Genomic DNA, 24,149 nt, shown 5'->3' on the forward strand with positions numbered 1-24,149 from the left:
TTTAATACTTCAGGGAAGAAAAGTCAGAAGAACAGGATCTCCAGGGCCTGAAGGATAAACCTTTGAAGTTTAAAAAGGTGAAGAAGGATAAGAAAGAAGACAAAGAGGGCAAGCATGAGCCCCTGCAGCCAGCGGCCCACCGCTCTGCTGAGCCGGCAGAGGCAGGTAAAGCAGAGACCTCGGAAGGGTCGGGCTCGGCCCCAGCCGTGCCGGAAGCTTCGGCCTCCCCCAAGCAGCGGCGCTCCATCATTCGCGACCGGGGACCCATGTACGACGACCCCACTCTGCCTGAAGGTTGGACCCGAAAGCTTAAGCAAAGGAAATCTGGCCGCTCCGCTGGGAAGTATGATGTGTATTTGATCAAGTAAGTAAGGGTGACTCCTGTTTCTACAGAGCGGGGAGGGCCGGGTGGGCGGGGGGTCAGGGACCGGTGCTAAAAAACTGATGGGGACCCCTTGGAGTGGTAGCTCTTTGCTGCTCCTTGATCAGGAAAATGTGTGTGCATAACCCCACCTCGGGTCAGGGGCTTCAGTAGTGACCACTGCTTGCGGGCGCGACCAGGTATGCTTGGAATGACCGCGTACGTAGGTCACCGCCCTGAATGAGATGTGCCCGGGGTAGCAGAGTGTGGCTTTCCCGCACCTGCCGTCAAGGCCTCATCTGGAGCTGGAATAGCAGTAGGGCCTACCCAGGGCCTCAGTGAGGGCACCAGGAGAGGCCTCCTGGGAAGCAGTGAGGACGCAAGGTCCTGCCGTGCACACTGGCCTGGGCTGGGGATGCAAGGGAGCTCCCTGGGCTCGCTGCCATCTCCCAGCTGAGGGGCCCTCCTCAGAACCTGTTAACCTCTTCTTTCTGGGACAGTACTTCTCTGACATTGCGTCATGAACCCAAAGAAACAGGAGTTCATAGGGCTCAGTCTGCTCTGTGAATCATGTTGGGACAGATGGGCTCTCTGATAGGGCCTCTGGGGAGAGACCCAGATGGGCTCCGTGTGCCTTTCCCGCTGTCCCTTGGGCCTTTGTCCAGCTGTGAGCTGGTCGTCGGGTGTTACCTGTTCAAACAGAGTAACTTCGAAGCCAGAGCTTCAGAGGACGAGTGTGAATGCGTGCATTTCAGTTCTTCCCCTTAGATGGTTCCAGAAAGGTTAGCAGTTTTCAAAGGCTGCTTTCAGACAGCCTCATTTAATTCCAGCAACTCAGAAAAGGGTGAGCAAAGCGTTATCCTACTGACGGGTGAGGAAACTGATTCCAAAAGAGGCTAAGCAGCGTACCCGAGGTCAGCCTGACAGCTAGACAGGGTCCCCAGGCCAGACCCCTTTGGGGGCCAGAGGAGCTTGGTGGCAGGCAGCTGCTCGTGGGCATCCAGTCAGCACCAAGCCGTTCTGGCACCAGAGCAGGCCTCGCGGGTGCCCACGGCCGTTGGGCAACCCGATTGCTTCCTGTGTAACCGAGGCCGCAGCTCCCTAGTTTTAGCTCATCTCAGCTTTTCTTAAATGTGACTCTTGTTCAGCTGTATCGTCGGGCGTGCCAGTTGCAGAATGTCTCCCGTCAGAGGGCCCGCCACCACCTTCTCCCCTGCCCATCTCTGACATGGCTGTGGGAGCTTCTGATCATTCTTTGTGTCTCTCCGTTTGTTCCCACAGTCCCCAGGGAAAAGCCTTTCGCTCTAAAGTGGAGCTGATTGCATACTTCGAAAAGGTAGGCGACACCTCCCTGGACCCTAATGATTTTGACTTCACGGTAACTGGGAGAGGGAGCCCCTCCCGGCGAGAGCAGAAACCACCTAAGAAGCCCAAATCTCCCAAAGCTCCAGGAACTGGCAGAGGCCGGGGACGCCCCAAAGGGAGCGGCACCACGAGACCCAAGGCAGCAGCATCAGAGGGCGTGCAGGTGAAAAGGGTCCTGGAGAAAAGTCCCGGGAAGCTGCTCGTCAAGATGCCTTTCCAAGCTTCGCCGGGCAGCAAGGCCGAAGGGGGCGGGGCCACCACGTCGGCCCAAGTCATGGTTATCAAACGCCCCGGCCGGAAGCGAAAAGCTGAGGCTGACCCCCAGGCCATTCCCAAGAAACGGGGCCGAAAGCCGGGCAGTGTGGTGGCGGCTGCCGCCGCCGAGGCCAAGAAGAAAGCCGTGAAGGAGTCTTCCATCCGGTCTGTGCAGGAGACCGTGCTGCCCATCAAGAAGCGCAAGACCCGGGAGACGGTGAGCATCGAGGTGAAGGAGGTGGTGAAGCCCCTGCTGGTGTCCACCCTTGGCGAGAAGAGCGGGAAGGGACTGAAGACCTGCAAGAGCCCCGGGCGGAAAAGCAAGGAGAGCAGCCCCAAGGGGCGCAGCGGCAGCGCCTCCTCACCCCCCAAGAAGGAGCACCACCACCACCACCACCACGTGGAGCCCCCGAAGGCACCCGCGCCGCTGCTCCCGCCCCCGCCCCCGCCCCCGCCGGAGCCCCAGAGCTCCGAGGCCCCCGCCAGCCCCCCCGAGCCCCAGGACTTGAGCAGCAGCGTCTGCAAAGAGGAGAAGATGCCGAGAGCAGGCTCGCTGGAGAGCGACGGCTGCCCCAAGGAGCCAGCTAAGACTCAGCCCGCGCTCACGACCGCCGCCGCGGCCACAGAAAAGTACAAACACCGAGGGGAGGGAGAGCGCAAAGACATTGTCTCATCCTCCATGCCAAGGCCAAACAGAGAGGAGCCTGTGGACAGCCGGACGCCCGTGACCGAGAGAGTTAGCTGACTTTACACAGAGCGGATTGCAAAGCAAACCAACAAGAATAAAGGCAGCTGTTGTCTCTTCTCCTTATGGGTAGGGCTCTGACAAAGCTTCCCGATTAACTGAAATAAAAAATATTTTTTTTTCTTTCAGTAAACTTAGAGTTTCGTGGCTTCAGGGTGGGAGTAGTTGGAGCATTGGGGATGTTTTTCTTACCGACAAGCACAGTCAGGTTGAAGACCTAACCAGGGCCAGAAGTAGCTTTGCACTTTTCTAAACTAGGCTCCTTCAACAAGGCTTGCTGCAGATACTACTGACCAGACAAGCTGTTGCCCAGGCTTCCTAGGGTGCGCCTGCACCTCCCTCCCACCCAGCCCCCCCACGTGGTCGTTAGGGGCAGAGAGCACTTGAGAGGACACTCCTGGTTTTGGTGCCGTTGGCGCCCCAGTCTCAGCTCTCCTCCCCCCACCCTGCCCGGCCTCCAGCTCCCCCGCCTCGCCCACTCCCACCCACGTCGGGACAAGGAGGTGTGAGGCAAGAGAGGCAGGTGGATCCTTTAGAGAAGATGCGGATGGCCAGTGGCTATAGCCCGTGTGATCCCACCTGTGGTGGCACAAACCTGGCCCCACGCCGGCCCCAATCCAAAATCGACAAGGACATTTCACAGGACGGGGAAGTAGCACCTGTTCGCCCCAGTTCTGGCCTGGCTAGGAAGGAGTCATCCTTTGAGCCGCTGGGTGTAGACTGGCCTTAGCCAGAGGAGACGATGGCCCAGGGCTGGCCTCCCGCGGGTGGCGCTAGAGAGAGGCCGCCAAGGCCGCAGGACAAGGCCCAGGCAGGCCGGCCCAGGCTCCAGACCGCCGAGCGCAGCAGGCCAGGCGGAAGGGATTCCTAGTCGCTCAGAGCAGTTGTGACTGGTAGTTAGAGCCTTAGTAGATGGGGCAGGGGCCAGGGGGAAGGAGGGGGAAATGTTCTTCCAAAACTTTCCAATTCTAACTCCTCTAGGGACAGCTTAGAACTATTTGCACTATTGAGTCTTCATGTTCCCACTTCAAAACAAACGCTCTGAGAGCAAACTGGCTTGAACTGGTGACACTTTGTCCCTCAGGCCACCAGACGTGACGGTGTTGACAACTACCTGGATCTGTATATACTTGCGCTTGTTTTAAAGTGGGCTCAGCACATAGGGTTCCCACGAAGCTCCGAAACTCTAAGTGTTTGCTGCAATTTATAAGGACTTCCTGATTGGTTTCTCTTCTCTCCTTCAATTTCTGCCTTCTTTCATTTCATCCTTTCATTTCTTCCCCTCCCCCCACCCTCATCCCTTCTGTTCCAGGCAGCCGCAGTGCCCAGCTGTACCCTGAGCCGACGCTGTCAGCTCAGGGCCCCAAAACTCACCCCCCTTGGCCTTCCTGCCATCAGCCCCAGCCCCCCTCCCACCCATTCTGAGCCCTGAGGAAGCCCCAGGCTCTGCTAAATCCACCTGGCCCTAGTGTGCCTCGGCCTCCGAGGGGCAAGGGAGTGGCAAGGTCTTGCTCTCCTAGGAGTCCCCTTCCCTGGTCAGACCCCGGATCCCAGGCCTTCTCAACCTTCCCACTCAGCAGAAGTGGGGGAGGGAGAAGTTGGGCCGGATATGGATTTCGAAGCCAAGGGCAGCACAGAGACCCACTGTGGCCTGCCAGTGTCATTGAGTGGCCCAGCCCTGACCTTGGCCTCTGCCAGACCGGCTAGGGGCGGGGTGGTCGGGCGGGGCGGCAGGCAGAGCAAGTGCAGACGCCCCACTGCTGCTCCTCAGAGCACAGGTTCTTTTCTGCGGGCCCCGTGTGGCCTCTGCTTGCGGGAGACGGGGTGCGCTCGTACCTCACGCATCTCCACGTGTGCACCAGGGCTGTGGCGTGGGCGCGTAGAGGCTTGGGCTTGTTTTGGGGTGTTCATTGACCAGTTTCAATTCAGGATCCCGTGCTTTCACCCTCTGTTCAGGAAGTCCTTATCTAACTGCATATCTTCATCATATTGGTATATCCTTTTCTGTGTTTACAGAGATGTCTCTTATCTAAATCTGTCCAACTGAGAAGTACCTTATCAAAGTAGCAAACGAGACAGCAGTCTTATGCTTCCAGAAACACCCACAAGCACGTCCCATGTGAGCTGCTGCCATGAACTGTCAAGTGCGTGTTGTCTCGTGTATTTCAGTTACTGTCCCCTGGCTTCCTCACTGCGGTGTAACCATGAAGGAGTGAAACATCTTAGAAACCGTCTAGCACTTCCTTGCCAGTCCTTAGTGATCAGGACCCATAGTTGACAGTTCCAATCAGTAGCTTAAGAAAAAAACATGTCTGTCTCTCCCAGAATGGTTAGAAGCAAGGGAGTTTGCCCCGTTCTGTTTGTGGAGTCGTAGCTGGCCTTTCTAGCATTTTTGTATCCATTTCTTGATGCTGCAGAAGCAAGTCCCACAACCAAACCTGCTCTGCTGTCGACCCTCCGGGCTTCACTTATGACTCCTCCCCAGGAAGGGCTGGGCGTCGGAGTAGGGGGAGAGTCCTTCGGGATCCCTCTTCCTCCAAGGACAAAAGGCTCCTGACCCTGCAGTGGCCTCGCACTCCTGGTAACCCCCAGAGGACTCTTATTCACGTGAGCACGGTGTCCAGCCCGTTTGTTGTGGGGGCACCATCTCTTTTGCTCGGTCAGGTTTTTAGGCATTAATTACACTTTTCGTCCAGTAAAATGTGGCTCCTGGGACCAGTATCAAGAGCTGGCCTCCCCATCAGCTTGGTACAATCTGGTCCTGGGCAGAAGAGAGCTGGGCCTGCCATTGCCCCCCTTTCACCCATAACAGTTCATTCTGGGGCTGACTGGCATTGGCGGTCGAGAACACAAAGTTTCAAGTGTCATTTTCTTTGGGCCTGGCCCGACCTGCAGCCTCCCTCACTCTCCAGCTTCTTCCCTTAGAGTTTCAAGGCTGCAGGTGGCGCCTGAGGCACCTTAGGGTTTTCTCTCCCCGCCCCCCTTTCTTCCACGTTCCCTCTTCCCCAAATAAAGGCATTACGAGTGAGTCACCTTTGGGCAGGGGCCCCGAAGCTCCCATACCACCTCTGTCCTGGAGTCAGGTTGACAGGAGGTTGGAGGGAAGGCCTAAGCCACGGAATTCTCACCAGCTGTGTCTGGCCCAATTTGGAGGTGTGACCTCGATTTTGTGTGTACTTGAAGACCATGAAGATCGGGGGCCATCTCTTAGGGACTGTGTAAAGAAGGCAGGAATTGACCGACAGCTTTCAGACACCCGTGGGCTAGGTCAGAGTCACATTCGGTCTCCCCGGCCCTCATTCTGGTTATTAGTGACTACCTCCTCTCCTGATGGAATTCTGTGTGTCCTCAAGCTCCTCCCACCGTGCCCGGCCCAGCCCAGCCCTGCCCGTTGGTGGGCTTGTCCTAACCAGTGTAGTTGCTGGCCTTGACACTGCAGTGAGCTGGGGACACTGGGCCACAGCCAGGCTCCATCCAGTTCAGCTCCCTTCCGCTGCTGCTGTACTCCCGTATCGAAAGGCACAGGAGACACTCAGAAATGCCACGGCCCCTAGTCCGTCAGTGCCAAACTAGCCAAGGACCCCATCCCCTCAGCTCCCCGGAAAGTGGAAGCCGTGGCGGTGGCCCGGGGGCGCCGGAACGGCCACAGCCAGCACCTGACTTCTACTCCTGAGACCCCATGCCGGTGCCGGCACCAGTCTTGTTCAGCAGTGGCATTCCAGGCTAGAGGCCACAAATGGTGGCGGTGGGACCTGGAACAGCGCCACGTGGTCGCTTGCCCCTCTGCCTAGCTTGTCATCGTCGTGATGGCCATCGTGAAGGAGGGTACTAGCCAGAAACAAACCACCACGTTTAGTGGGAAAGGAGTTTCCTTAGCTGACGGGACCTCTGGATTTTTAGTAACTTTTAATAAGCAGCTCAAGCCCAGGAGGGAACAGAGGGTGTGAAGTGAATCCACCAGGTGTGGCCACCTGGATCTCCTGGAACCCAAGTGGAGCCTGGCAGCTGAGCTCTGTGCCCCCTTTCCGGAGCGTTCCTGCCAGGCTCTCTGGGGTGACGGGACCAGGGGAGGTCACAGATACCAGCTCTAGCTTTGTCCAGCCATCCCTAGCAGGGTCGTGGCCCCAAATTGTTTCCTGATGCGAGTTTCCCACACGGGTGGCCCAGGCCATCCAGACCTCGGGAAGTAAGCTCTCTCTAGAGCCCTGTGTGCATTGGCCTAGCCAGTCCCCTGAGTCCCGGCCAGTGGCCCCGGGGTGGGGGGGAGCACGGCCACGTTACCAGGCCTAGTAGTAGAGCCCCTGCTCTCTTGCCCGATGGCCCCGCCACGTCGTGTTCTGGCTCTTAGCTGCTCTCTGCAAGGGCCCCATCTCACTTCTCTTCATCCGTGAACCCGTCCACTCGAGGGGTTTGTTGAGTCTCGGTTTTTGCTTCTTTCTCTTTTAGAAACTTATCAATCTTCAGAAAACATAGTGTAATTGTTAACAATTCTCTAGGATACTGCCTCCCCCAGGGTCTAAAGTTCCATGTTAAAGGGGAAAAAAGTGAACACTGAAACCCCTTGTCGACAATTCAGAAGGAGGACCTAAAAAACATTTAGCAGGAAACTACATTTCGATGTCTGAGTGAATAAGAGCAAGCTTTTGCAAAAACGCTGATCTAACAGTACTTGGAGCCTGGCCTAATGTGTGGCAAGTGCTGCGGGTGAAGGGGAATCTGGCCTGAAACTGCTGGATCTGAGCCTTAGGGCCCTCGTGTCACTGGAGAGCCCGTCTCTCCGTGGGTAGCAGTCCCTGAGGGCTCAGCTGCCACCCGGTCCTGGGAGAAGGCCTGCCTGTTGCAAAGCTGCAGGAGCCCAGCTCTGGGTGTGGGAAGGAAGGAGAGTGCTCACCAGTGAATCCGAAGGCCCGTGACCTTCTCGCTACCCGGCACCACCTGTTCCTTGCTCCTTTCTGATTTCCGCAGAGCCTACCCCAAGTGCTGATTTGTCAGGAAAAAGAAGTTCTAACTAGGGTGATGTCTCTTCCCCAGCCTCTGCCTGCGGTGCGGCCTGCCGCCAAGGACAGCCCCCGGCTCTGCTCTTCTTGGGGCCTGGGTGAAGGGGTGTGCCCCCTCGCCCCTCACCCGCAAGCGCCCCCGGGGCAGAGGGAGGGCAGGGGCGAGGACCCTCACGGAGGGAAATCCAGCTTTGAGTTTCAGAACGTTTGGGAAAGTTGCAAGTTACCTTGCTGTGCTGGGTCCCCCTCTATCTTCCCTCTCCTCAGGTCCTGCTCAGCAGTGAGAGAAAATGAAATCAAAAGGCCACAAGCTTTGGCCCCTGCCCACTGGTAGTTCCTCTCCCCACAGTGTTTGTGTGTCAAGTGACAAAGCTGTTCTTCCTGGTGACCCTGATTATATCCAGTATCTTATAGACTATACGCATAGACCTGCTTGGTCTCTTCTATCCTGGGCTTTTGTTTTGCCTTTTAGTTTTGCTTTAAGTTCTTCTGTCCCTTTTATTTAATGCACCGACTAGACACACAAAGCAGTTGAATTTTTATATATATATATCTGTATATTGCACAGTTATAAACTCATTTTGCTTGTGGCTCCACACACAAAAAAAGACCTGTTAAAATTATACCTGTTGCTTAATTACAATATTTCTGATAACCATAGCATAGGACAAGGGAAAATTTTAAAAACAAAAACAAAAAAAACACAAAAAACAAAAACAAAAACAAACAAAAAAAAAAACCAAAAACAAAAAACAAAAAAAAACCGACAAATCCGTCTGCTGGTCACTTCGGTCCAAGCAGATCTGTGGTCTTTCCTCGCTTCTTTCAAGGGCTTCCCAGTGCCGAGTGAAGGAGGCTCCGGGCAGCACCGGGTTTTGCACTGTTTCTCCCGAGCTTGTGAGAGAGGCTCCAGGGTGCCACTGCGGGACGGCTCATTTCAGTGGGTGGGTGCAAGAGTGCTCCCTGGCTCTGGCAAAGCCCGGAATGGCACTGCCTGGTCCCCTTCGATCTCTGGGTGGGGCAGCTGGAGTCCATGGGGGTGGCCTGGTCCCCCCACGCCTTCCAGCGACCCAGTCCGAGTGATGGTATGTGGAGAGCCGGCTCAGCAGGCCTCCCCACCGGCAGGGCCCCCGCTCTGCCGAGTCTGGGGGCTGGAGGGGAGGCAGAAGGCCGTGTCTTGTCTCTGAAAGTGTGAGCCGTACCAGGTAGAACACCAGGGACCCCAGAACCACACATGAGGTTCAGTGGGTCCCCTCCAGGAGGTAGCGAAGACTCCAGAAATGTCCCTTCCTCTTCTCCTCCAACCTATGAGTAATTGCATTTGCTTTTGTAATTCTTAATGAGCAATACCTGCTAGAGAGTTTAGCCGTAACAGTTCTTTTTGATCATTTTTTTTAAGTAATTAAAAACACCAAAAAAAATAAATCCAGAAACTTGTTCTTCCAAAGCAGAGAGCATTATAATCACCAGGGCCAAAAGCTTCCCTCCCCGCATCATTACTTACTTCTGAGGCCTGAATCCAAAAGAGAAACACTCGTAGGCCCTTTGGGTGGCCAGGCTCCCCTCGGGCCCCTCGGAGGACCTGGGCGAGGGCAGCTTCCGCCTTCGTTCAGTATTAGCGGTGGGTCCCTGCCTGCTCTCCCACCCAGCCCGGGGCCGGGGGCAGAGGAGGCCGCCGCCGCTGCTGTCCGGCCTCGCAGGTGGGTGTCCGCGTTATCTGCGCGCATATGCTTTCTGCCCGAGATCTGAAATCAGCGCCGAGTTAGCCTCACCCGGTGACCTCTCGCCCTGCCCGCCCGAAGCAGCAGGGCCCACCCAGTTCAGTGTTTCTGGGGAGCTGGACGGTGGAGTGCAAAAGGCTTGCAGAACTCGAAGCCTGCTCCTTCCCTTGCTACCAAGGCCTCCTTTTCCGTTTGAGTTGTCACTGCTTCAATCAATAACAGCCGCTCCAGAGTCAGTAGTTGATGAATACATGACCAAATATCACCAGGACTGTTACTCAGTGTGTGCCGAGCCCTCTCCTCGCACTGGGCTCCGTGTACCCGGACACTGTAACGTGTGCTGTGTTTGCGCTCCTCCCCCTCCTCCTCCACGCTCCCCTCGTCTCTCTGGGGTTTTTCTGTTTGGGTTTGGTTTGGTTTTTATTTCTCCTTTTGTGTTCCAAACATGAGGTTCTCTCTACTGGTCCTCTTAACTGTGGTGTTGAGGCTTATATTTGTGTAATTTTTGGTGGGTGAAAGGAACTTTGCGAAGTAAATCTCTTCTGTGTTTGAACTGAAGTCTGTATTGTAACCACGTTTAAAGTAATTGTTCCAGAGACAAATGCTTCTAGACACCTTTTCTTTACAAACAAAAGAATTCGGAGGGAGGGGATGGTAACTGAGAGGAGAGGGTCTGTCCTTTCTCTCCAGGAGGGGAGATCCAAAGACAGAACCCCTGCCCAGATCAGCCAGAAGCCACCCAAAGAAGTTAAGCCTAAAGCCAACGGACCGAATAGCTGACGTGCTGCCATTTGCAAAGTCAGAGCAAAACCAGGTTTTGTTCCACTCAGTGAATTCTTTTGCGCACCCCCCCCCCCACGCCAGGTTATTAGCATCATTATTATTTTTTAAGGACAGACAAGGTTGATGTTCTTGCAAGGGGAGCCAGGAGGGGTGTGAGCAGAGCCAACCTCGCCTCAGTGGGAGAAGGCTGGGGTGGGCCTGAGGGGCGGGGCTCAGCTAGAGGATGGCCATCTCCCTGGAGACCTCCACCGTGGCCACAGGTCAGGTGTATGTTGACAGGGCATTACTGTTCAGGGTGGGCATTACTGTTCAGGGCACCATCATCACATCCCACCCCATCCCGCAGTGCACGACACTAACGTGACCTCTCGATTCCCCTGCTTTCCCGGACGAGAAGATGATGGTGGAGGGGGGCGCACTCCCTTTACTGTCATCCGATCCCCAGCAAAATTTGGACATGAAACCCCCTTCTTGTTTCATGGCAAAACCCGATCCTCCTCAAAGAAGCCGTTTACCTCCCATTGTTTAGGGCTGATGGAACAGGGACAGACGCGTGCTCCCTTAGCGCCCGGGGGGCCCCTCCTCTGAAAGGCAAGGACAGTGCTGACCCTAGTGACCATTTGTGCATGGGGCTTAGGAGCGGGAAGAACCAGGCAGGGTTGCTGCCTCCTCCTGAGTCACAGGGACACAGGTCGCCCTGTGTAGAGGGAGCTGGCTCCAGCCCCGAAGCCCAGAAGCCTGACCAAGGGCGGGAGAGGTGTGCGTGGGGCGTGGGGAGCCGCCCAGGACAGACTTGGCTGGAGATGTCTCCAGAAGCCCTCTATCGCATTCACCTTCAGTTTTTGTGTTTTGGGACAATTACTTTAGAAAAATAAGTAGGTCGTTTTAAAAACAAAAAATATTGATTGCTTTTTTGTAGTGTTCAAAAAAAGGTTCTTTGTGTATAGCCAAATGACTGAAAGCACTGATATATTTAAAAACAAAAGGCAATTTATTAAGGAAATTTGTACCATTTCAGTAAACCTGTCTGAATGTACCTGTATACGTTTCAAAAACACCCCCCCCCCACTGAATCCCTGTAACCTATTTATTATATAAAGAGTTTGCCTTATAAATTTACATAAAAATGTCCGTTTGTGTCTTTTGTTGTAAAATCAAGTGATTTTTTCATAAGGTTCTTTTACTATTTGAAAAGATGGGCAGCACGCAGTTTTATTTTATTTTTGTAAGTTTTTTAATACGTGTGAAAGCCAAGAATACTCAGCATGCCTTTCTAAGTGACGCGTTCGCACCTTTTGTTGGGAAGTACTGTATCCTGTGCTGTTAGCATTCTCGATAAATCTCTCTGTGAAAGTGACTCCAGGTCTGGGCTTTCATTATCAGACAGCTCCTAGGACAGCACGGTGGTGCATTTCCTGATCCACTCTGGCTGTCCCCGAACACGCAGAAGCCAGCCGCTTTCGGGGGCGGCCACGGGAGGAAAAGGCAGCCTGCGCCCCGCACCGGCCCCTCTCGGGGCTCCCCGAGGGCCAGGGCAGGGCCATCCCCTCGTCCTGGATGTGCCAAGGTGCTTTTGGAAACCCCCCACCCCCTCACCCCCAGCTCCGACTCCTCTGGCGCCTCCTGCCTGAGACCCTGCCATGGCCTCTGCTGACCTGGCTCCGGCTGCCCGTGTTCCCTGGCTTCCCGTGAGGCTGTGGGCACTCAGGAGCTGGCGGCATCCCCACAGCCGTCCTCCATCAGGCTGTCGATGGCCTGGAGCGGACGACAGGTGCTCAGAGTCCAGAATCACAGGCACATGTGGACACACCTACTAGGAACTAGACAGTCCTGGCCTGGAACATTAAAACGAAGGGTTGAAATTCGCCCTGTGTGCGTACTGAGCATCCCTCGGGTGCCAGGGCTGTCCCAGGAGCTGCAGTCCAGCAGTGAGCAAGTAGGACCAAGCAAGTCCCTGTTCCCTCAGTGTGTGCGTGCCCAACAATTTCCCATCCTCGGCTTGGTACTCTCGGCAAGGGCTGTCCCCGTGGGAAGCCACTGGGGCTCAGGGTGTGGCTGGCCTCCTCTTTGGGAGTGGCCGGCGTTGGCTGCAGCTTCTAGGAAGAGGCTGCAACGGAGGCCCATCTTGGGCGGACCTGTTTTCTGGAAAGAGCCTTAAATAAGTCTGTGGATGGACAGCCTGGGGGCGGGGAGGGGGGTAGTAGCCCTCTGGGGTCAGGATCCAGAGGGCAAGGGGGGTGGCCAGGGAAGACCTGCTGCCTTTCAAGCGTGCATCCAGTTGGAGAGACAGAAGAGGAAGCCACCCTTACTGCTTTGGGGGAGTCTTCCCCCATCTGGTGGGGGAGGCAGTTGAGTGCCGAGGCTGAAGAAGGACGCACCAGGGATACCAGGCATAGCAGGGGCTGAGGGCAGCTCCGCCCGAGGGGCCCGGGGGCTCTCAACCCAGCTTCTACCTGAGGAGCTGCTTGAGCTCCACCTTCGCGTGAGGGCCACGGAGCTATAGGTGCAAACTCGTGGGTGCGGGAGCCCCGGCGCATTCTTGGAACCCCAAGGAGTTCTGGATGGCTTAAGGCTGCTGATGTGTGCAAAGAGCCAGACAGAGGTGGGCAAGAAGGGGCCACATCGTGACAACGGTGGAGGCCGTGCGGAAAAGCCGGGATCCCATCGGAGGGCTTCGGGAACCGAGGGACGGTCTTAAGCAGGAAGTCGGTGTGGAGTGATTTGTCCCTAAGGAAGGCCCCTCAGGCAGAGATGAGGCAGGGAAGCCTCTGGGAAGCCATTTGATCTAGGTTCATCTAGGCAGGAGGTAGTAGGGGGCAGTGGGCCTGTGGGGAAGAGACGGACTCCAGAGAAGTTCAGGGGGGTGACAGGAAAATGGTGGCTGCTGCAGCGGGGTAGGGAACAGAGAGTCCGGAGACGTCAGCGGCTGCAGAGCCTGGTGGGACGAAGGTGGGGAGACGTCAGGCCGGGAACGGAGCTTGGTGCCTGCTTCAGAAAAGAGAGTGGGAGCAGCCGGAGCCTGCCGTCCTCACGTGTGACAGGAGAGGAGGGACAGCCAGAGCTGAAAACCTGTTTCTAAGACATGTAAACACGTTTTATGTGCTAGTGGGAAGGAGCCAGCGAAGAAGGAAAGATGGCAGGTACTGCAAAGACCTAACAATCGCTGGAGCAGGTTCCTGAAGGAGCGGAAAAGATGGGATCCAGGGCCCAGGAGGTGGGTGGAGATGCTCTGAGCTTCCAGACCGTTCTTCCTGCACCCAGCCTCACGGCCAGCTGAGGGGAGTCAGCCGGGGAGACTTCGTGTGACACCATCTGACCCTGTCCCACCTGGATCTCTTGACCACTCTCCACAGCCTCCCGCATGAAACCGAAACTTCTGAAGAGGACCTCCCAGCGTCTCTCACAAGGCCCGCTTCTAGCCTTTCTGGAACGCCTGCGCCGTGCCCGTCGTCCCCCAGCCCTCGGGGCCCTGCGCAGACGGCTCCTCCTCCCGGCAGCCCGCCCCGCCCTCCTCGCCGGGCCCAGGGGCGCTGCCTCCGCTGGGAGTGACCGCGCGCGGCGCCCCCGTGTGGCCGGGGCTCGTGACGGCGGCGGCGGCGGGCGACCTGGCGGAGGGCCCGGGCACCGCCCCTTCCGCCCCGCCGGCCGACGCACGAGGCCGGCTTAAAGGGGAAGTGAGTCAGTGTCCGCGGACTCGGCCGGCCGAGGCTCGCGCCCGCCGCGGCCCCGAGAGGCCCCGGCCCGGCGGCGGCGGCGGCGGCTGCGGCCATGGCCGGGGGGCCGGGCCCGGGAGACCCCGCGGTCCCCGGCGCCCAGCACTTCCTGTACGAGGTGCCGCCCTGGGTCATGTGCCGCTTCTACAAAGTGATGGACGCCCTGGAGCCCGCCGACTGGTGCCAGTTCGGTGGGTGGTGGCGGGCCGGCGGGGGCGGGGCGGGGGGCGCGCGGGGGCCGGACGCCCCGGCCTGACGCACCCCCGCCCCGCAGCCGCCCTGATCGTACGCGACCAGACCGAGCTGCGGCTATGCGAGCGCTCCGGGCAGCGCACGGCCAGCGTCCTGTGGCCCTGGATCAACCGCAACGCCCGCGTGGCCGACCTCGTGCGCATCCTCACGCACCTGCAGCTGCTCCGTGCGCGGGACATCATCACGGCATGTGAGCGCGCGGCCCCGGAGCCCCCGGGACCTCCAGAACCCCCAGGACCTCGGGAGAGGGGCCGCCCAGGGCCTCCCCTGGAGCTCCTCCCCCCCCCCCCCTTCGCCTGGGCCTAACAGCCCTTTCCTTCCTCTGCTTCCCAGGGCACCCTCCCGCCCCGCTTCTGCCCCCCAGCGCCACCGCCCCGAGGCCTAACAGCATCTCTGCACCTTCTGAGGCCGCGGCCCCCAGCCCCCAGAAGTTGCACTCGTCGGCCTCCACCCTCCTCTCCCCAGGTAAGGCGGCTCCCGGGGGTTGGCCTGATGAACCGGAGGAAAGGAGCCCCTTGACACTGGCCACGGCTGTGGATCCAGCCACTGGCCTCTGCCTGCCTCTCACTGGTGTCTTTATGAAGCTCTTCCAGGCTCCCAGACTCATTCTGACCCTGAGCTCGGCCCTGTCCCGAGCCCTGCTGCCCTCCGGCCACCACTGCCATCGCCAGCCCCTTCCTGTATCAAGGTAGGTGGGTCCTGCCTCCACCCAGAGGTTTGAGACAAGCGATGAGAAGGCAGCCTTTGGTACCCTGGGGAGCCCCAGCCGGCCCAGCAGGGGTGGGCTAGGCAGAGGGGAGGAGGCGGGACCTCGCCTGATCTGGGGTCTCTTCCCACAGCGGAGCCCAGAGAGCCCAGCGTCCATCCTGCAGGGGGCCCACTCCTCTTTCTGCTGGCCCCTCCGTGAGATTTGCCAGGGCACCCACGACTTCTCAGAGGAGCTGAAGATCGGGGAGGGCGGCTTTGGGTGTGTGTACCGGGCTGTGATGAGGAACACGGTATATGCTGTGAAGAGGCTAAAGGAGGTGTGTGTAGCGTCCAGGCAAAGGCTCTGGAAGGCTGTTAGCCGACCCTCACTTTTCTGGTCCTCCCCCCACTACCCCACACGGCTCCTTCAGCCCTCTGATTTCCCAGTCCAAGGCCCCCGCCCCTTGCTTGTTCTGGGCCCAAAACAGGAGGCAGACCTGGAGTGGACCACGGTGAAGCAGAGCTTTCGGACCGAAGTGGAGCAGCTGTCACGGTGAGCCGCCTGTGGTGTCCCTCCTGGTGCGGGCAGCGGGAGAGGCCCGCCAGGACCGTGTGTCACGCACCTGGCTCCCTTGGTCTCCCAAAGCCTGCCAGGCTCAGGCTAGCTGAGGAAACGGCAGGGACTGTCCCCACGATGGTCAGATGGAAGGCGTGGTGGATGCTGGGGGCCAAAGTGCTCAGACCCCACTTTTCCAAGCAGATTTCGTCACCCAAACATCGTGGACTTTGCTGGCTACTGTGCTCAGAGTGGCTTCTACTGCCTTGTCTATGGCTTCCTGCCCAACGGCTCCCTGGAAGACCACCTCCATGTCCAGGTAGCCTTACCTAGGCTGGCACGTTGCATCACACTTGGCACCCGGGCAGAGCGGGACACAGGGCCTGGGCTCTCGGCCTCTGCGAGCGGGGCCCCTCCCTGCTGCTCCCGCATGCCCAGAAGCCTGGCTCGTGGTGCCTCTGAAAGGGGGTTCTGGACTCGGAGTAGCTTGACTCGGGCTTCTCCCCTTTGCAAGCAGGGTAGCGGAAGGGTCGCGTCAGCATTGCCCTGAGGGAAGGAGGCGATAGACAGCACCGGGGCCCCATCTAGGGAGGCACCCACAAGACGCAAGGGCTAACCGAACACAGGGCAGGAGCACCTCTAACCTCACGCTGAAGGGCTCAGGATAAGCGTGCTGTGTGCGGGGAGGCGGGGAAAGAGCCTCCGACGACATCCTGATCACCCCAGAGCCAGGACTGCCAGAGCCTGGGGGGGGTCCCCAGGGCATGATCCCAGCCCCGTGCGCTGTGCAGAGAGAGCACCGCAGGAGCTTAGTCGCCACCCTCTTCTGAAGTAGCTCATGGAGACTTTGCTCCTCGTTTTCCAGAAGGGGAAACTGAGGCCCAGAGAGTCAACTGCTCGTCCAGACCCCTTGGTGACAGGTGGAGGGAAGGATGGGGGTCAAAGAACAGTGGCCCACAGCCTCCCCTCTGCCCCTTTGCTCCTTCTGCCCTTCCAGACCCAGACCTGGCCCCCTCTCTCCTGGCCTCAGCGACTGGACATACTTCTGGGCACGGCCCGGGCAATTCAGTTTTTACATCAAGACAGCCCCAGCCTCATCCACGGAGATGTCAAGAGGTGAGGAGGGGACACAGCCAGGCCCCCGGGGCCTCTCAGAGTGGCAGGAACATAGTCTACGGCAAGGGGTCACGCTCCCAAACCTTCCGCCGGCAGGGAGCCGTGGTGCCTGCTCGCCACGGCCCACTGTCTGGGCCCAAGAAGCCTTGCCCTGAGCGCCCCCCATGAGAGTGGGCCTACCCTCTCCCGCTCGAGACTCAGGTCGGGGATGTCAGGGCTGGGGGCTCTGGGTCACTGAGTACCCGGTGTGGGACAGGTGTGGAAGCAGAGGCCAACGACGGGCCCCACCGATGAACAGGGGCTGAACCGTGTGAGGGTGCTCTGGGGGCCACGTGCTCGGAGCCCCAGGTGGCTGGAACGCTCAGCCGCACCAGCCACTGTCTGCAGTCTGATTTTGTCAGGACCAGGCAGGTGGGGGGTGGGTCACGGAGTGGGCCAGGGCCAAGGCCGGGCCCACACCACTCTCTTCCCTCCCCAAGTTCCAACGTCCTTCTGGATGAGAGACTGATGCCCAAACTGGGAGACTTTGGCCTGGCCCGTCTCAGCCGGTTTGCAGGCGCCAACCCCAGCCGGAGCAGCACTGTGGCCCAGACTCGGACTGTGCGTGGCACCCTGGCGTACCTGCCCGAGGAGTACATCAAGACGGGGAGGCTGGCTGTGGAGACCGACACCTTCAGTTTCGGCGTGGTGAGCCGCTGGGCCCTCTGATGAAGCTTCGGCTCCAGGGCCCTGCCCTCCCCGGCGCGGGCCGCTTCGTCGGTCCCGCACCTCGTTTCACGTTTGTAGTTTTGAATTCTTTTGTTTCAAGTGGGCCCTCCAAACCGCCAGAGCTTTAGTCCCACGGCTGCGGCTCTGTCCCTGCTGAGAGTCGGTCCTCGTGTGCCTGTCTGAGGGATGTGCCCCTGTCAGCCCCGGTCCACGCCCAGCAGCCCCTCTTTGGGCTGGGCCTCCCCATCCACTGTGCACCCCTCCCCCCACCAGTGGGCCTGCCTGCCTCGCCCTCCAGCCTGTCCTCTCTCCAGGTGGTGCTGGAGACCCTGGCCGGCCAGAGGGCTGTGAGGATGCACGGTGCCCAGACCAAGTATCTGGTGAGCCTCCCGAGGCAGGGCAGGGAGGAAGGTGGGCCGGGAGGGAGACAGTGAGGCCGGGAGGTGCTGCTCTGGGCGACAGACAGGCATAGACCTGGAGGGCGGAATGATCTGGAACGCAGTGCCCCACGGGAGCCAGCCTCTGCCGCTGCTGACTCATCCTTGAAAATAGGCAGGGCCCCAGACGGCTTCATTTACCTTGCTGAGGAGAAACCTGTCTGTCCTCTTGGATGCTGTGGGCCTTTCCAGACCCCGCCTGGGCTGGGGGCGGGCGAGGAGGGTGCCAGCCACAGTGGAGAACAGAACAGGGTGGGCGCGTGGGGACGGGAGAGGCTGTGGCAGAGAATGCGGCCGCCTCTGAGAAGCCCTCCCGGGTGCTGTGGAGCAGGTCCAAGCTGCCCGGGGCCTGACCTGGAGCCAGGAGCCCAGCTCCTCGCCAGGCCCGTCTGCGTTCGGTCTGCGCTCGGTTGGCGCGTGTGCTTCACGCTTTACAAGCTGCTGTGTTTCCTGGCCTTCCGCCCCGGGCTTGGGGCTATTTCTGTCTGTTGCCGGGTCTTGGTGGGTCTGTGCCAGAGCCGGGCAGCCAAACAGGAGACCTCCTCCACGTGGGCCGCTCCGCCCGCCCGGTGTCAGCACCGCCTCGGAGCAGCGCACCACACCCCTCGGGCCTGACCCCTGGTTCTCTGTGCCACAGCCAAAGCGAGTTTTCGTAACCGTGAGGAGGCTGTGGAAGCCCCCTCACCTGCCCGCCAGCAGCCCTCTCTCTGTCCCCCAGACTCGGGCCGGCTCCCCGATGCCTGCCCCAGGGCCTTTGTAAGAGCCTTTCCCTCTGCCTGAAAGGCCAACCCCCCCCCCCCCCCGCCAAGCCCAGTCTTTCCTGCCAGTCCCTCCCCTCTCAGAACTCAAGGTGGCCTCTGGTCCTGTTCCCAGCCGTCTCGGCTCCGCCCTCTCCGGCTAGTTCATCCCTTTAGATCCCCGCTGAAGTGTCACTTGCTTGGGCCTCCCTGCCGCAGTTTCCATCGGTTAAGAGGCATGTCGGCGCCTCTCCCCTCCCAGGAAGTCAGCTCTGTGAAAGCGGGCCCGGGTGCTGTGTGTGTAGCTGGATCCCTGGGGCCTGGGGCACCAGCGACGAGGGTCTGGGGGTCGCAGCAGAAGGCATGGCCCCCGGTGACCACACTCACGTTACGTGTCCCGCAGAAAGACCTGGTTGAAGAGGAAGCCGAGGAGGCTGGTTTGGCCCTGAAAAGCACCCAGACCACACTCCAAGCAGGTCTGGCTGCAGATGCCTGGGCCGCCCCGATCGCCACCCAGATCTACAAGAAGCACCTGGACCCCAGGCCTGGGCCGTGCCCGCCAGAGCTGGGCCTGGCCCTGGGCCAGCTGGCTTGCTGCTGCCTGCACCGCCGGGCCAAGAGGAGACCCCCCATGACCCAGGTAGGCCTGTGAGGCAGGGGGAAGGGAAGCAGCTGAGATGCCAGCCACCCGTGGGAGACCGTGGCCTGCTGGAAATGCCACATTCCTGGCACTGCCGTGTAGGGAGCCAGACACAGCCCCTCGCAGACCTCTTTCTGGAGGAAGTCTCCAAATGTGCCTTGCCTGCCTGTGCTTCTGCTAGGAGTGGCCGGAGCTCCACTGAACCCCGCCTGGTACACAGAGGGAGGCGAGAGGCTTTTTACTGCGCCCCCTTCTGGCTGTGCTGCGCCACTGCACCTACCGTTTTGAGTCCCCTCCCCATCACCCACCTCTCTGTCTCTGAGAAGAGGAAGAAGCCCCATTCGAGGGCACCAGGGCAGCGAGGTTCGCTTCCTAGAAGACAGAGAGAAGCCATTCTAAGTCCTTAGCTTTGGTGGCTACAACTCTCTTCTTCATCCCTGACCCGGAGCCGCTGTGCAGTTTGACCACCTTCTGTGAGGACCACTCGCCCTGAGAGCCCCTCTCCCTCCTCGCAGGCGTACCAGAAGCTGGAGACGCTGCAGGCGGCAGTGGCAGGGCCGTCTCTGGAGCCAGAGGCCGCCAGTCGCAGCCCCCCTTCCCCTCAGGAGAACTCCTACGTGTCCACCGCTGGCAGTACCCTGAGCGGTGCCAGCCCATGGCAGCCCCTGGCGGCGCCCTCGGGAGCCCTGGCCCAGGCTACAGAGCGGCTGCAGAAAGGCGCCAACCAGCCCGTGGAGAGCGACGAGAGCACGTCCGGCCTATCTGCTGCCCTGCATTCCTGGCACCTGACCCCGAGCTGCCCCCCGGGCCCAGCCCGGCCAGGCAGCCCTGGCCCAGGGGCCGCCGTGTGGGCGCCAGCACCCCTCGGACAGGCTGGCTGTACTCAAGGGGATGCCACCAGACAGTCGAGCTGGGGGAGCAGCCCAGGGCTCCAGCCCACAGCTGTGGAAGGTACCTGGGGACACGTGCCCAGAAGAGGGACCAGCGGCCTCCTTTGGTGGCAGTCCCCATCTTCCCCACCCCCGGCCTTCTGGGAGGAGAGAACTGGGTGGGGCCTACCGTTAAGCTCCCTGTGTCCTTAGCAAGTTCCAGGCCACTGTCTCGGGGAGGCCCCCCACCCGGCCTTGGAAAGGCCCACAGAGGACGGTCCCGTGCCGTCTCATCTCCCCAGACCGCGGCCTCAGCTGGCTGAGGAGAGGCCAGGACCTTGCTCCCCGAAAGCTGGGGGCAAGGAAGGCCCAGTCCGGGACCGGGCTCCAGGCCCAGCAGCTAGCCAGGGCCCTAGCACGGCCCCTTCCAGGCCCCCGCTCTCAGAGCGCCGAGGGCCTCTGTCCTTCCGAAGGGCAGGGAGCTGGGCTGGGGACCAGGAAGGCTCATGGGGCCAGAAGTGTCGGCAGGGAGTTCCAGGGCCATCGGCCCCTGTGGCTCAGTGGGCCCTCTCTCCACGCCAGGACCGCTCCTGGGCGGCTCCACGTCGTCACTACCCCCCCAGATTGTCATCAACCCGGCGCGACGGAAGATGCTGCGGAAGCTGGCCTTGTACGAGGATGGGGTCCTAGACAGCCTGCAGCTGCTGTCATCTAGCTCCCTCCCAGGTACCCCAGGACTGTGCTCTGCGGCCGGGCGGCTGGCCTCTGGGCCACTCGGAGCCTTCGTTCTGCTGGGGCCCAGATGGGGCCCCCGCTCCCCGAGCCCGTCACCCCCTCGAACGGCGGCCGGGAGGCCGGCCGGCCCCCACGCCTCCTTTGGGACATCGTGTATTCTGGGTACAGCCCTGTCCCGGCTCGCTCTCCTCCTCCTGACGACACGCACCTTCCCTTAGCCTGGGGGTGCCAGCAGCCCCCGTGCTCGCAGAACACAGGCAGCCCCCACAGCTACGTTCCATTCCAGAGAGCGCCCCGGGAGCAAGGGGGAAGCGCAGCCCAGCCCTCGAGTGCCTCCCCCTGTTTGCTAACCGACTGGCGTCCCCCCCGCAGACTTGGGCCTGGAGCACCGGGACAGGCAGGGGCCCGAAGAGACTGATGAGCTTCAGAGCTGATGCCGCCTGTTCAGACCCCTGAACGCAGAAGTCAAAGTTCTCACGGTTGGAAGTCCTCACAGCTCGCGAACCCTCGGCAGCCTTGGGGGCTCCGTCCTCACGGAGGAGGGCAGGCGGTGGCCCTGCTGCTCTTGGGGCGCGGGCACGGGCAGGGCTCAGGGCCCCCCGGGCCGGCTGCGGCCGGCTGTCAGTAGGGCAGGACATCTCAACAGCCTGCCTTGAGGCCAGCATTCGCGGGAGAGGAAAGCCGATGTCGTTGGAGGGGCCGGTGGCGGGGAGGAGGGCAGGTCTGAAGGCTGCTGGCCACACAGGCCAAGGAGGAGAGGTGAGTGGTCCAGTGGGACTAGCGGGGCGCCAGCTCCCCTGAGAGCTGGGCGGGGCCTCTGCAGCCCAGGCCTACAGCAGCAGCCCTTAGCCCTTCTTTTCCGACCTTGCTGAAGCCCTGGGGAAAAGCAGCCACTCTGATGACGGGAACCGATGAGGCCGGGGCCCTCCCAGCTGCTTGTAACTGGGAAGGGGAAAGTGAGCTGTGGCTGTCCCGTGGTTCAGTCCACTAGCTAGAAGCGGGAGTTCTGAGAGGCCCCAGCAAGTGCAGCAGCGCCTCCCGTCAGGCCAGCGTCCGCAGGCTTCCCCAGGGAGCCGGGAGCCAGCCTAACAGGCCACCGAGCCAGGTCGGGCTCCAGAGGCCACAGGCTCGGCCTCAGGCCCGGGCACTGCTTGTGACAGAGGGGCCACTACCCCAGGTTTGGCTAGGCCCAAGCCTTGTGTTACCCAGACAGTGAGAAGCCCCAAGACAGCAGGGAGTTGGCAGCAAGACAGAGAGGAAGGAAAATGAAAATGGGACTCACGTTTGTGGAAGCAAGTCAGCGTTGGTATAACTGAGTCTTTGTGTCTGCGATCATGAGTCACACTACATGCGCCACGAAGCTAGGCACTGGTGCAGTCCAAGTTGTCCTGGAGTAATAAATACATACACTTTGATCGCTGGCTGTACTTGTAGGCTTTGTGGCCCTGAAAGCCTTGAGCTCTTCCAGTGCTTCTCGGTGTTCTTGACTGTCCAAACCCAGACCCTAGCCTCCCACCCCCAGGTCCTCTGGAGGTTCTTGTTCCCATTCCCATTAAGCCACCGTGCTGGCGGCAGATCCCCAACACTACTACCCAGCAGTACTTTCACAGGTTGTTAAGTTTTCCCTATTTTATGGATTTTGACGCTATTGTAAATGGTACTTTTATTTCGTTTTCTAGTTGATCATTGACAGTGTATAGAAACACAACTGAGTTTTGTATATTGGCTTTGCATTCTGTGGCCTTGGCTCTAACTCACACCTTAGCTCTAGTTTTTTGGTGAATACCTTGGGATAGTTTATGCACACAATCATTTCGTCTGCAAATAAAGACAGTCTCACCTCTTCCTTTCCGTCTGTATGCCTTTCAGTTCTTTTTCTTTTCTAATTAATTAGTTAATTAATTAATTTGGCTGCACCGCGCAGCTTGCGGGATCGTGGTTCCCTGACCAGGGATCGAACCTGGGCCCATGGCAGTGGAAGCGCGGAGTCCTAACCACTGGACTGCCAGGGAATTCCCTCATTTATTTTTCTTGCCTTGTTAACACTTGGCTAGGGCCTCTGGTTAAATGTTGAATAGAAGCGGTGAAAGTGGACATCCTTGCCTTGTTGTCAATGTTAGGGGGCAAAGTGTTGGCTTTTCGCCATTAAGTATGATGCTACCTATAGGATTGTCATAGATGTACTTTGTCAATGTGGTAAACCCCATAAATTGATTTTCCAATATTAAACCAACTTTGTATTCCTTAGATAAAAACAGCACTCGGTCATGATGTGTTATCCTTTTATATATTGCTGAATTCCATTTGCTAATATCTCTTGAGAATTTTTGCATCTGTGTTCATGAGGGGTATTGATCTGTAGTTGTCTGGTAATATCTTTATCTGGTTTTGGTGTCAGGGCCTCATAAAATAAGTTGGAAAGTGTCTCCTTCTCCTCCTGTGTTCTTAAAGGGCTTGTGTATCCTTCGTGTTACTTCTTTTTTTTTTTTTTTTTTCAATATTTATTTATTTGGTTGCTCCAAGTCTTAGTTGCAGCAGGCAGGCTCCTTAGTTGTGGAATGCATGTGGGATCTAGTTCCCTGACCAGAGATCGAATCCGGGCCCCCTGCATTGGGAGTTCAGAGTCTTAGCCACCGCGCCACCAGGGAAGTCCCCAGTGTTACTTCTTTAAATGTTTGATGGATTCACCAGTGAAGTCATCTGCACCTGGAGTTTTCTTTGTGGGAAGGTTTTTCATTATAAGTTCAATTTCTTTAATTAGATATGAGGCCCTTCAGATTTTGTTTCTTCATGGGTCAGTTTTCATAACTTGTGTCTTTCAAGGAATTTGCCCATTTCATCTCAGTTGGTATAAACTTAATAATCCCCCCTTACCCTTTTATGTCTGTAGGATCTATAGCAATGGCCCCTCTTTCATCCCCAATATTGGTAATTTTTGTCTTTCCTTCTTTTTGATCAGCTTGAATAGAGGCTTATCAATTTTATTGATCATTTCAAAGAAGCAAGTTTGGTTTCACTGATTTTTCTCCATTGTTTGCCCGTTTTCTGTTTTATTGATTTTCCACTCTTTATCATTTCCTTTCTTTTACTTGTTTTGGAGTAATAAATCTTATTTTGCTCATCTTTTTTCAGCTTCTTAAAGCATAACCTTAAATCACTGATTTTAAACCTTGCTTTTTCTGACATAAGCATTTTAAAGCTATAAATTCCCTTTGAGAACACCTTTGGCTGCGTTCTACTCATTTGGATAAGTTCTCTTTTCATTATCATTCAGTTTATAATGTTTTCTCATTTTCCTTGTGATTATTTCTTTAACCGATATCTTACTTAGAAGTGTATTTAGTTTCCAGATACTTGAGAATCTTGCAGATATCTTTTCATTACGTGTTTTTAATTCTGAGAGAAAAGGCCTGCAGTCTCCAGCTGTAGTTGTGAATCTGCCTTTCTCCTTTCAGTTCTGTCAGATTTTGCT

General features: G+C 58.2%; 2 protein-coding genes across 3 annotated transcripts in view; both read left to right on the forward strand.

Annotated features, from left to right (window-relative positions):
• Positions 1–11,584, forward strand: part of MECP2 (methyl-CpG binding protein 2) — a 62,146-nt gene extending 50,562 nt beyond the window's left edge. Inside the window, exons 1-3 of one of the 2 annotated variants that reach the window (XM_089903957.1) lie at positions 307–364; positions 1,643–1,697; positions 1,807–11,584. In XM_089903957.1, coding sequence (XP_089760083.1) covers positions 1,935–2,726 — 792 coding nt within the window. In that variant the 5' untranslated portion in view covers positions 307–364; positions 1,643–1,697; positions 1,807–1,934 and the 3' untranslated portion in view covers positions 2,727–11,584. Of the gene's footprint in view, positions 1–13; positions 365–1,642 lie in introns of those variants that run through there. The other variant, XM_089903956.1, reaches the window with a different exon arrangement.
• Positions 11,585–13,943: 2,359 nt separating this feature from the next.
• Positions 13,944–22,524, forward strand: IRAK1 (interleukin 1 receptor associated kinase 1). Its single transcript, XM_022565941.3, has 14 exons — positions 13,944–14,131; positions 14,215–14,382; positions 14,526–14,657; positions 14,777–14,880; positions 15,032–15,217; positions 15,368–15,432; positions 15,640–15,754; positions 16,433–16,551; positions 17,031–17,238; positions 17,574–17,639; positions 18,837–19,073; positions 19,589–20,024; positions 20,525–20,668; positions 21,050–22,524. The coding sequence occupies exons 1-14, from the start codon at positions 13,996–13,998 to the stop codon at positions 21,109–21,111; spliced, it is 2,178 nt and encodes a 725-aa protein (XP_022421649.1). The 5' UTR covers positions 13,944–13,995; the 3' UTR covers positions 21,112–22,524.
• The last annotated feature ends 1,625 nt before the right edge of the window (positions 22,525–24,149 follow it).

The sequence above is a fragment of the Delphinapterus leucas genome, chromosome X, assembly GCF_059928025.1.
Source record: "Delphinapterus leucas isolate spDelLeu-1000000601 "Yukka" chromosome X, BTC_Dleu_Yukka2, whole genome shotgun sequence".
In the NCBI taxonomy this organism is placed as follows: domain Eukaryota; kingdom Metazoa; phylum Chordata; class Mammalia; order Artiodactyla; family Monodontidae; genus Delphinapterus; species Delphinapterus leucas.